General features: G+C 39.5%; 1 protein-coding gene across 7 annotated transcripts in view; it reads left to right on the forward strand.

Moving 5' to 3' along the window:
• The window catches only part of myo3b (myosin IIIB), a 138364-nt gene that overhangs the window by 16077 nt on the left and 109250 nt on the right, over positions 1-13037 (forward strand). For all 7 annotated transcript variants that reach the window (XR_009272802.1, XM_058787029.1, XM_058787028.1 and 4 more), the window contains one exon: positions 850-995. Coding sequence is in view for 6 of the 7 variants with exons in the window: in XM_058787029.1 (XP_058643012.1) it covers positions 850-995 (146 nt within the window). In the remaining variant the exon portion in view is untranslated. The remainder of the gene's footprint in view (positions 1-849; positions 996-13037) is intronic.

Here is a 13037-nt window from a genome sequence, read left to right on the forward strand (position 1 = left end):
TGAGAGTGAAATAAAGTGAGGTGATGGGGCCAGTGGGGGAGGCCCCTCTGGGCCAATTAAAATACAGTCTAAATGAAACGCTCAGCAATATGCCAATTGGCCACAGTGTTTCTGATAGACTGATTTAATGCTGCAGAACAACATAATTGTTGTGATTATTACAGTACAGTAATGATTAAATATAACAAATATTGGTTAACTGGAGCTGAAATAAAATTACACATGGATATACTGCGTAAATGAGCTTATTTACTTGTGTTAAACCATATAATAATAAAACTGATATGAATTCCTCTAATATTTAAAGTGACTTTAGCTAGAACTGGAGTCCATTCAGTTTACCTGAAGTTATTAATTATATTTCTTGTGAGAATCAGATGTTTTTACTAAAATTCCTTTGGGGATATAAAAATAGACACACATGAGTCAATGGTTGACATTCAGTACTGAATGTCAACCATTGACTCATGTGTGTCTATTTTTATTTCCCCAAAGGAATTTTAGAGCTATCAAATTAATATAGGTTGCATAACTCCTAATAAGAATTTAATAAAATAATAGCATACTCTAGTATCTTGACAAATCTGAGCACAGCTGAGATCTCTCCTGAAAGTGAACTGTAAAAAAAGTAAATACATTTCTGTTTTTCTGCTTCAAATTTTCACATTTGATTCATTTACTCCTCGTCAGTTTATTGTAATTGTCTGCATATTTGCTTCTTAGCATATGTTTCTGAGTGAAAATTGTTTCTGCACCGTCTTATTTTATTTTTGTTTGTTGTTTGTTTTCAGTGTAGAAGAGTGGACGTGATGGTGTGTGTGTGATCCCTCTGTGTTTCTCTGTGTGCAGGTGATAGCGTGTGAACAGCAGTATGACTACTCGTATGACGCCCGCTGTGATGTGTGGTCTCTGGGCATCACTGCCATAGAGCTGGCGGACGGAGACCCACCCCTGGCCGAGATGCACCCGGTCAAAGCACTCTTCAAAATACCGCGGTGAGACAGCAGGGGGAGCTATATTCACACCGCACTCACTAAAGATTGGGGAGCGTGAGGAAATAGAGGGAGGAACAGATGGAAATGGAGATAGACAGGAGAGATTGAGGAAAATTGGAAAATAGGAATGATAATACAGTGAAAGAGAGAAGGACAGATAGGAAATACCTAATAATCCTCATTCACCATGACGCTCTGACTGAGAGTGATGTCACTCAGTGACAGCAGGTTGGAAAATCAAGCAACCAATGAAAACACTTGAATCAGAGAGTGCCCTCAAATCAGCTATCTATCTATCTATCTATCTATCTATCTATCTATCTATCTATCTATCTATCTATCTATCTATCTATCTATCTGTCTATCTATCTGTCTATCTGTCTATCTATCTATCTATCTATCTATCTATCTATCTGTCTGTCTGTCTGTCTGTCTCTATAAGGGTCGATTTTTAGCTGAATACATAAGCTTTCCATTGATGTATGGTTTGTAAGCATAGGACAATATTTGGCCGAGATAGCCTACAACTAGGCTATTTGAAAATCTGGAATTTGAGGGTGCAAAAAATCTAAATATTGAGAAAATTGCCTTTAAAGTTGTCCAAATGAAGTCCTTAGCAATGCATATTACTAATCACAAATTAAGTTTTGATATATTTACAGTAGGAAATTTACAAAATATCTTCATGGTACATGATCTTTAATTAATATCCTAATGATTTTTGGCATAATAGAAAAAATCTATAATTTTGACCCATACAATGTAATGTTGGCTATTGCTACAAATATACCCATGTTACTTATGACTGGTTTTGTGCTCCAGGGTCACATATATGGTATGCTTCATATAGTATAATTGTGTGTAGTATGAACGTAATCTGAATGTATTCATCATGTTGTCATTTTCATGTGACCTACCAGCGTCAGTTGTGTTGCTTCACTGCCATTCACAAATCCTTTCTGTGGTCATGAGATGGTAAAGTGTTTATTGAATGTGCATTTCAGAGTAGTAGGTCATCTGGAGACTTCATGCCTACTGTGAATTTGAACATACAACTCTGGTCTCATATTGTTTTTTGCCTACTATGGGGAGGTATGCAATTTTGGATGCTGCCTGGCTGTTTTTGCGACTGCAAATGTGATATGCAAATTACCTCTGCTATGATTGGCTAATATCTGTTTACCGCATCATACATCAGGCTGGGCCAAGAATACTGAATAGGTGTGGATGTGCAAGAGTGTGGTTTAATGAGCTGGTTGTGTTGTCAATACTGTGAATATTTCTTTTGGTGATTATTTTTAGTAAATGGTCTATCCTGACTGGACTGAAGATTTGTGTAGTGAATGTAAATAGTTTTTTCAATGATAATGATATGACTCTTGAAATTGTGAACTGACACATTGGTGCTTTATTCAGTTTAATATTCCACTGTGCTCTTTGTCATGCTTGGTGATTTCCCAGTTCACCCTCATTTAGCTTGACTGTTTTATCATCACAGAATCAGGGGATCTCACGTGTCTCAGTATTCTGTTTAACGATAAACTGTAAGAGCTTTGATGAGAATCTGACCTTTTGCCATCTTTATGATCACACTGTTATCACCCAGAATGCATTGTGGTTATGTCCTTTGATTGCAATTTGCATTTGTGATTAGCCGCCCTCCCTTCCCCATTGTCATTTAGATGAGGCTGACACTCATGTTATCTGCCCCGCTCCAGGCCTGCAGGGGATGGGCCGCTCGCTGTCGGGACACTGACACCGCAGCGGTTTGCTCACTTTTAGAGAGAGGCTACGCAACTCAGTGACATAGAATACTAGCTTACTGCACATTATGTATTATACATTATGCTGAATAATGCCTACTTTTCAAGAGAGAGAAAAAAGTGAATTGGTACTGGTGTAATCATAGTTAAAGGATTAGTTCACTCCAGAATTAAAATTTCCTGATTATTTACTCACCCCCATGCCAAGATGTTCACGTCTTTCCTTTTCTTCAGTCAAAAAGAAATTAAGATTTTTGAGAAAACCATTCTAGGATTTTTCTCCATATAGTGGGCATCAGTGGTGGCCAATGGGTTAAAGGTCCAAACTGCAGTTTCAATACAGCTTCAAAGGCCTCTACATGATCCCAGCCAAGGAATAAGTGTCTTATCTAGCGAAATAGTCAGTCATTCATTCATTCAAAAGATTTAAACATTTAGGATACACACACATTTTAAACAATAAACTGATATGAAGATAGATAGATAAATAGATCAGCAATTCATACATTTAGGTAAATTTTTTGAGTTTTGCAGAAATGTAGGTAGAAACACGTATTTTCAGTGAGCTTGGGTAGCGTAAAGGTGCTTTAATGCCGCTTGATGTTTCGATTATGAATGCTGGATATGAGAAATGATAATGTTAGAATACTTTGCCTTTGCCAGCCCATTTGTCTTATAGTTTATGCCTGAGTGCAATAATCATGTATAGTATATACACCGTCATGATGTGCTTTAAAATGATGTGCTCCCTCTACTTTTTCTCCCACCTGTCTCTCCCCCTCTATCTTTTGCTTCTACCTTCCTTTTCTTTCTTTCTTTTTTCAAATGAAATTAGATATTTGGGCCGGGGCGCATAAATCAGATGCGTGGGACCTTTAGCACAGCAGCGGGTGAATAAATCAGTGTTGGTGTGTGTACTGGGGCGTGAAATGATTCTGTTAACATGTCATCTGTCCGGGGCGGCGTTCCCACCATCAGCCCGCTCTCAGACGGAGAGATTACGAGGGGCGTGGAGCGATCGGAGCCTGTCAGCATCAAATGTTTGACTCCTGATGAAAGACATGAGAGGAACTGAATAGCTGTTCATACAGAAGGCTGCACAATTCCCAACCTCAATGCCATTATTGGAGCTCAAGCTAACACACTTTTCTCACTGAAATATACAGTACAAGGACTCCTGGGTTTTTAATTAAAGGGTTACTCAACCCCAAAATGAAAATTTTGTCATTAATCACTTACCCCCATGTTGTTCCAAACCCGCAAAAGCTTCATTCGTCTTCGGAACACAATTTAAGATATTTTGGATGAAAACCGGGAGGCTTGTGACTGTCCCATTGACTGCCAAGTAAATAACACTGTCAAGGCCCAGAAAAGTATCAAAGACATCGTCAAAATAGTCCATCTACCATCAGTGGTTCAATCTGAATTTTATGTCAAGTCGAGTCAAGTCACCTTTATTTATATAGCGCTTTTTATGAAGTGACGAGAACACTTTTTGTGCGCAAAGAAAACGAAATATCGACTTTTTCAAGATTTTCTTCTCCTCCGTTACACTTCCTGCAAGCGCGTTCATGAGTTCACGAGCAGACCATGAGGCATGAACGCAGTCCAACGGGGGAGGGGGGATCAATCGAACTCGGGTTCGGACCAGGCAATCGAACCAAGTGAGTGCACATTCAGTACAATTAAGTGCACTTCTTTTTCACAACGTTAGTCACATGAATTTTCAATTCAGCTTGATTTAAAAGTAAAACATATATTGTATGTTTCTGTTATAAACTGTTAAGCGCTTTATTAGCCAACTGCTATTGAGATAAATGTTAATAGATAGCGTTCACCCTATATTTTAAATCTGTTTGGTTAATATCAGGCCTATTAACTAGCTTAACCATAGTTTCGTCGAATTCCGTTCCTGAAACGTGTGCAGAGACTTTCAGTATTATTTTCCTTAGTTAAGTTATGATGATTATTGCGTTCTGAACTTGCCTGTGTTTTACTGCACTCCTTAGTTGAATAAATCCTCATTGAGTTACCTTACCTATTGTTTCTACCGGTCTATTCCTGACAGAAGACCAGACCGCACTTAATACAATATGCGAGGAAGTATGTGAAGACAACGGACCTTCATCAGTGTCATTCCTCAGAGCAACGACTGCAACCAGTCTACAATTACCCGGTTCCTCTTTCAGAACGGCCAGGATCTGGAATTATATGTCCAGGACTTCCTCAACTGCAGCAGCTGGGCAGCAGGTGATGACCTTACTTTAATGGAGGGTTTTTGGTACGGGCTGGATGATAGTATCCGGTTCATCATACCTAGGGCTGATCTTATCTGGGAGCTGGATTCTTACATCGACTTCGCTCTTTGGATAGTAGGATCAGCATTTACCTTGGGCGAAATGGCTAACGATCTCCAGTCAATTTTGGTCCAGAATCCACTACAGTCTAAGCTAATTTGGAGTCCGTTCCTACTCCAGAATTCAGTTATGAGTCTGCTCCGACCCTAGAATTCAGTGAAGAGCTCACTCGTACCAGTGGACTACAACTAAGTTTACCTTCAGTCCAAAGGCCCGCATGAGAATCCCATCCAGACCATGCACCCATCTCAGAGCAACAGCTCCAGATCTGCTCAAGCCCCTGACCGGAGTCAAGAGATGGCTCAAGCCCCTGACCAGAGTCAAGAGACGGTTCTAGCCCCTGACCAGAGTTGAGGGAAGGCTTGTGTTCCGGAGTTTAGCCCAGAGAGGGCTCCTGTTTCCGAGTTTGGCCCAGAGAGAGCTCCTGTTCCCGAGTTTGGCCCAGAGAGGGCTCCATTTCCCCGAGTTTGGCCCAGAGAGGACTTCCGTTCCCAAGTTTGGCCCAGATAAGGCTCCTGTTCCCCAAGTTTAGCCCAGTAAGGGCTTCTGTTCCCAAGTTTAGCCCAGAGAAGGCTTCTGTCCCCGAGTTCGGCCCAGATAGGGTTCCTGTTCCCAAGTTTAGCCCAGAATGGGCTCCTGTTTCCGAGTTTAGCCCAGTGCAGGCTCCAGCCCCAGACCCGAGTCCAGTGCAGGCTCTAGCCCCTGACCGCAGTTCAGTGCAGGCTCCAGCACCAAACCAGAGTCAGGTGCCGGCTTCAGGCCCCGACAGATGTCCTTAACAGACCCCAGACTTTGACCAAGGTCTAGTGCATGCACAAGTCCCCGACCAGAGTCCAGAGTACATTTTAACCCTCAACCTGAGACTGGTATTGGCTTCAACCCCTAACCAAATTTGAATGCTGGCTTCATCCCCTGACCAGAGCCCAGTTAAGGCTCCAGACTATGGCCCGAGTCCTATATCTGTCCCAACTGTTGGTTTAGTGTTAGCTACCCTTTTTAATAAGCCTAGTTCCCTCATCACGGCCAGGAGAGACGTTCCTTCTGCTATGGAAAATAATTCCCCCGTCATAGACAACAGAGCCGTTCCTTCCATGGAATTCATATACCTAACCTCGACTGTGCTCTTGTACTCTTGTGGTTGTCCGCTCCCCAGAGTGCCCTCCAGTGTCCGCTCCTTCAGAGCGCCCTTCAGAGCTCGCTACAGAATCGCCTCCTGAATGGTCGTGCCACCATGGCCTCCCGAATGGCCGGCGTTACCATGGCCTCCTGAACAACCAGTGCTTCCAGGGTCTCACGAGTGGCCAGCAACTCCCTGGCTTCCTGAATTGCCGGTGCCGTCCTGGAGGTGTCCCACCTACAAACACTGCCCAATTTACCTGTCTGTTTCCTGCCACAGCTTCAGGACACCCATCCTCCCTCCCCTGGACTCCTTTTGGTGTGAGGTCGCGCCTTCCAAGAGGGGGAGGTACTGTCACCAGTTCACCAGCTCAGAACTCAATTTCCAAGCATTCCCCTTGATCCACACCTGCAACAACTTCCCAATCAGCGCACCTGTCAGTGATCACCTCATTCCCACACTATATAAGCAGTCACTATTCTCTCCTTCATCGTCTGTTCTCGTCTATGGTTTCCGCTACATCATCCCTACCGCCATGAATCCCCGGTGTTCTCATGCCTGGTCATCTGTCTTCAGACCTCCAGCTCACTTCTTCACCAGCCGTCTAACCTTCTGAAGGTTTAAGACTTTGTGGATACTTACCTGACTACTCACCTGCCTTCCTTCTGCTCTGCCTGTCCGTCCTTGACTCCCCGATCCTGGAAAAGAGAAAAAGGGACATTAATATCAAGATAAGTGAAACCCACTGCTCACCTACGTGATTCAATTATCTTAGTTTGTTTTCGATTGTCCCTGGTTTCGTCCAATTCCGTTCCTGAAACGCGTGCAGAGACTTTCACTTTTTTGCGTATCAATACCACGAGTTTTCATTTTTATTTGCCGTTCTATTTATACACACTTTCATGAGATCGGGTTGGATGATTATTGCATTCTGAACTTTCCTGTGTTTTGCTGCACTCAATAAATCCTCATTGAGTTACCTTACCTGTTGTTTCTACGGGTCTATTCCTGACACGTGGAAACTCACGTTAGTCACATTTTGTCTATTTTTACCACACTGGCAAATCAGTGGCAGTGTAGCATGTATGGAAACCTATACAGTAAAAAAGACAATATACCGTACCATCACTCTTTCATATTGTAACGCCTAGGTTTTTTTTAATTTTTATTTTTATTTTTAAGTTTCTATGTTTAGCTGGTGGCAGTTCTTTGCCTTCATTTCCACTTGTCTACAAATAATTTTATCAGTATGGTCGGCTACTGGGAGGTTGAGAAATTGTGAAACAGATTAGTATTGACAAAATGTCTGCCATGTCATTTATCATCTGAAGCTTGTGTAGCAACATCGCTTGTGTTGGAGTCATGTTTGTGTGTCCGTCTGAGGCTGTGCTTTTACCTACTGCAGTGACTGCAATTACTGAACAGAGTACAGTGACATTAGACGACTGTAAATCAACATTTATAGTACATGCAAAAATAGTTTAGGGGTACGGCTACAGTTAGAGAACTGAAAAAAATAATTTGGCTCAATGAAAGTCTATGGAAATTATCACCATCATGAGAAAACCGTGTGTGTGTGATAATGTCAAGATGGATGAAGTGAATTTCCACAGTCTGGTGTTTAGTATAAATCTCTTTTCAGTGAATGACATTGTTTCTCAACCCAAAGGAGATATTCTAATCTGTGTTAGACATTATGATTGTATATAATGTTTGTAGATTAATGCATCTCAACTAGGAGGCCAGGACCCTATAGGGGCCCTCAGTAAACTTTCAAGGGGGCCACAGGATGACTTACAGTTAGTTGTAAATTATTTATATATATATATATATATATATATATATATGACCCTGGAGCACAAAACCAGTCTTAAGTCGCTGGGGTATATTTGTAGCAATAGCCAAAAATACATTGTATGGGTTAAAAGTATCGATTTTTCTTTTATGCCAAAAATCATTAGGAAATTAAGTAAAGATCATGTTCCATGAAGATATTTTGTAAATGTCCTACCATAAATATATCAACTTAATTTTTGATTAGTAATATGCATTGCTAAGAACTTCTTTTGCACAACTTTAAAGGCAATTTTCTCAATATTTAGATTTTTTTGCACCCTCAGATTTCAGGTTTTCAAATAGTTGTATCTCAGCCAAATATTGTCCTATCATAACAAACCATACATCAATGGAAAGCTTATTTATTCAGCAGATGGTGTGTACATCTCAATTTTGAAATTTACACTTAAGACTGGTTTTGTGGTCCAGGGTCACATATATTCAGTAAAAGTAATTTCCCCTTAAATAATATATTAATCAATTATTTTTTTATTTGTGGAAATGTAGCATTGCATCACTTGCTCAGCAATGGATCCTCTGTAGTGAATGGGTGCCATCAGAATGAGAGTTCAAACAGCTGCTAAAAACATCACAATAATCCACAAGTAATCTACACCACTCCAATACATCAGTTAATGTCTGGTGAAGTGAAAAGCTGCGTGTCTGTCAGAAACAAATCCACCATTAATGTGTTTTCACTGTAAACCATCGCTTCTGGCCAAAATACGGGTGCTCTATCCATAATAATCTTTCTCACTTCACAACATGTTAATTGATGGACTGGGGTCATGTTGATTACTTGTGAATTATTTTATCAGCTGTTTGGGCTCTCATTCTGACGGCACCCATTCACCGCAGAGCATCCATTGGTGAGCAAGTGATGCAATGCTACAAATCTGTTCTGATGAAGAAGCAAACTCATCTATATCTTGGCCTAAGGGTGAATACATTTTTGCCAAAAGTTAATTTTTGGGTGAACTATTTATTTAACACATATACAAAATACTTTAAAATTAGACAATACACCTTTTTTTTTTTTTTTTTTGGTCCTGAAAATAGACTTAATTATGTTTACTCAAAGTATTTTTTTTCTTCTGATTTTGGGTTCAGATATGACCTACTGTAGATGTATACCTGACAGGTTTTATGAGATTCACTCTTACATTTATGTAAATCTATCCACCTCTCCCTCCCTCTGTCTGTCTGTGTCTTGTCATCTACAGCGTAACAAACTGATGTTGTGAGTAACATGGCTGAAAGCGTGAGTGTTTGCCAGTCAGAGTTTAATGGCTCTGCGGCTAGATTAGAATAAACCAAGCGTGTTTACATCCTGTTTGCCTGTGCTCACGAACAGCCAATAAGGGTGAATACCATGGCAGAATTTACCCAGCACAATAGCAGTGCCATCAGCGACATTGCCTTCACTTTGTTATGTATAAGCAGCTCTCTACAGCACTGCAACATCAAGGCGAGCGTGTGGCTGCAGGCACGCATTATATTTTGCATTGAAGGAGTCGGTTATTTTCCTTTGATGTGTTCTTCAGAGAGGACGGCCTGTCTGAATATCTATCAAAGCACCCAGTGACTTAGAGCAGCGCAGAATGACAGATTATCGTGGAAAAAAAGAAAACCGTGTTTAACAGGGGTTGGTTTATATGCCTGATGCTTTGTTCTTGGTGATAGTTTCTGATGAAAGACAGAGAAGATGTGTTTTTAAGTAGTATGTCTGTCCTTCGACCTGCACTGCTCTTTACATGTCTTTATGTCTGTTTGGGACTTCAGTCAAGCTAAAACTAGATTAAGAGTCATTGGGGGAAAAAAAAGGAGATCTTGAAGCAGAAGTAGAGGGAATAAAAAAAAAAATAAGAGCTTCATGTTCGTATTTGCCTAACAACAGCCCACCACGCAATAAGACGCTGCAGGCAGGGATGAATTGTGAATATAATCATATTGCTGTTTCTCTTCCTGTCCTCGTCACAGAGTTTTTAAGCGGCACATGAGCATTGAGCACATCTATTCTGTTGTCATTTAAGTAAATTCTTACAGCATTGTATTGTAAACATGTATTGTAAACATGGCATTACAGCAGTGTTGGGGAAAGTTACTTTTATAATGAATGCATTACATTATTGCACTACTCCTTTTTGTGTTACTTAGTTTTTTTATGGAAAATAATGCATTTTGTTACTTTTGCATTACTTTTTGTCGCCTGGGCTGGGCTAGCTTATTTATTTTTAATAACAAAAAATCCAAAAGTTATATTTTTTGGCAACTGTAAAGGCCCTTTCACACCAAAAGTTAAAACAAAGGAACTTGCCTTGAAAAAGCAACTCTGAAATTTTCTTGTAAATTTTAAAAGCAATGCATTACTTTACTAATTGGAAAAAAGTAATCTGATTACATAACTCACATTTCTCGTAATGCCTTACCCCAATACTGGTATTACTTTAGAGCAGGGGTCACCAGACACGATCCTGGAGGGCCGGTGTCCTGCAGAGTTTAGCTATAACCCTAATCAAACACACCTGAAGCAGGTTGAAGCTAAACTCTGCAGGACACAGGCCCTCCGGGATCAAGTTTGGTGACCCCTGCTTTAGAGTTTAGAAGCTTCCTTCATCGTTGCCAAAATCAAGTCGAGTCCAAAATTATTTTGTTTTGATGAGCTTCTTTTAGGGTTCTGTTATGTCTTTTAATGACTTTTTCATGATCTTTGGAGTATTTTTGTCACTTTGAATAACGTTTTTTACAAATGATTTTATACAGACTTTTGGAGATTTACATTTGTATGGAAAGTACCATTGTTACTTTGTGAAAAAGGAGTACAGTGTAGCATATTACAGAAATAATACTCTAACATAACATACTTAAGAACTGAATGTAATGCTTTCAGAAACTTAATTACATCTTAAATGCAAATAAATAAAATTTATATTAAATGCAATTAACTGGATTTTAGAGCGTTTTAGACCCTCTAGTAGGAATATATTTCATAATTACTTATTTTCTTTGAAATATTGTTAAAATGTACTGCTGAATGTACTGACAAGCACTTATGGTAAACTAAAATAAACTTTCATGTCATTTCTATTGAAACTTGCATGTCATGTATTTAAATATTTTTTAAATTAAACATCTGTAATGATGAAGTTATATCAAATAACACACTACAGTTAAAATTATAAACAAGTACTTGAGCTTTTGTAGGTCAAAATAAGTATACTTGAAAGCATGACAAAATATTTAAAAAAATTACTTAAAATGTACATAAAGTAAAACACATTTAATGATACATTACAAAGTGCACATTTTAAAAGAACTTTGGTTTGTTTAAACATGGTCATAAAAGGATGCTTTTTATTTCTTTAATATTATATGAATGCAAGTACAGTTTTTGAAATGTACCTTTAAGATCTGAAGTACACTACTAGTGCACATTCAATACAATTAAGCGCACTTCTATTTCACAGGGGTTGGAATAAATAAATGTAAACAAATGCACTTTTTAGAGTACAAATGTCTCCAATGAACATCCTGAGGCTGGAATGCACTGTATGTTGTTCAGGAATACATTTTCCAGCATGTTGCTCTTAAAAATGATGTTTTCTTTGATGGCCTAAAACTGTCCCAGAGGTTGAGGCCTTGCAGCATCACAGCCACTGAGAGCTGCTTGTGTGTTAATAAATGAGCCTGTGAGAGTGTGTGTGCTAATATATGGGCATGTGAAAGTGTGTGTGTGAGTTAATAGATGGCTCTGTCTGCGTGTAGCTGACAGAGGGATTATTCGCTCTCATAACTCGGCAGCTCTGTGGACAGATGTTGCCTGCCAGACACTCTGCAGGGTGGCTCGTATGTCATCCTGCTGCGGACCGACGCGTCCCTGGCCCACAGTCTGCGCCTTAAAGACTTAAACACTTACAACTCCACCTCACTGAGATATACAGCAGCTCATCTGAGATACGACCTGTTCTACTGAAGAGCTCAAGACTCGTTTAAGTCTGCCTCTCTGCAGTAAAAACTCTCAACTCAAGTGCTGAGGGCTTGTGGGATTTGACGTACTTCAGTCATTGCTGTCACTCAAACACACATGCAAAAATGGAAATAGAAAATTCAAAACAAAAAGGTTGGGTAGTTCTCATAAGTATATATTGTACAGTGCCCTTCAAAAGTTTGGAAATGTTTGGTTTTTGGAAAATATCATGAACCCTTATTATTTCTTGATGTGTTTATTAAAATAACTTATCGTTATCATTGAAGACCAGCAATAATGACTTTTAAAATTCATAATAATGACAATATGTCACAGTCTGGTAGACTCCTTTTGGCAACTGTGATTCGTATTAATTACTGGATTAAACTTGCCACAGTTTACTTTTATGAGTATAATAAAGAAATAAATTGCGCCAGCTCAAACTGTCTTTTGGTGTTAAAATTGTACTGTCAGATTTTATTAAAGACGCGCAGTGAAGAATCAGCGCTGAAAAGGCATGGACACAGTTATTTTTGCTCCTCACCTTATTGAATATGCATTTTTAGGAGTTTCCCTTTCAGACACAAAATTTATGGGAGGAGAGTATTCAAATGAATCACGTAACGAGATTTACAAACGTTTGCGCTTGTCAAATTACTGGTATTTGTGCCAATTATTTATTTATTTAACGGCCAAAAAAAAAACATGTCTTAAACTATTTTGCGCTTGAAATGTATGCAATTTGTTGCTAGGAGAGGCACCACAGAGAACAGAGAGCACGTGGTAGAAGGGAGATGATTTTTCCACACATATTAATTTATGAACACATTATCCGAACATACCGTTTGCCAAGCCATGTTATTTTTAATTTGCTTCAGGAAATAAAAGATGACTTGGAACCCTCATCTAGGAGTCACGCAATACCAGGTCTATCAAAATTGCACCAGCTTCAGCAGATTTTTGAGTTTGCTCAACTTATTTTTGTGGGAGATTCTCATATTT

Source organism: Onychostoma macrolepis, chromosome 09 (assembly GCF_012432095.1).
Source record: "Onychostoma macrolepis isolate SWU-2019 chromosome 09, ASM1243209v1, whole genome shotgun sequence".
Lineage (NCBI taxonomy): Eukaryota > Metazoa > Chordata > Actinopteri > Cypriniformes > Cyprinidae > Onychostoma > Onychostoma macrolepis.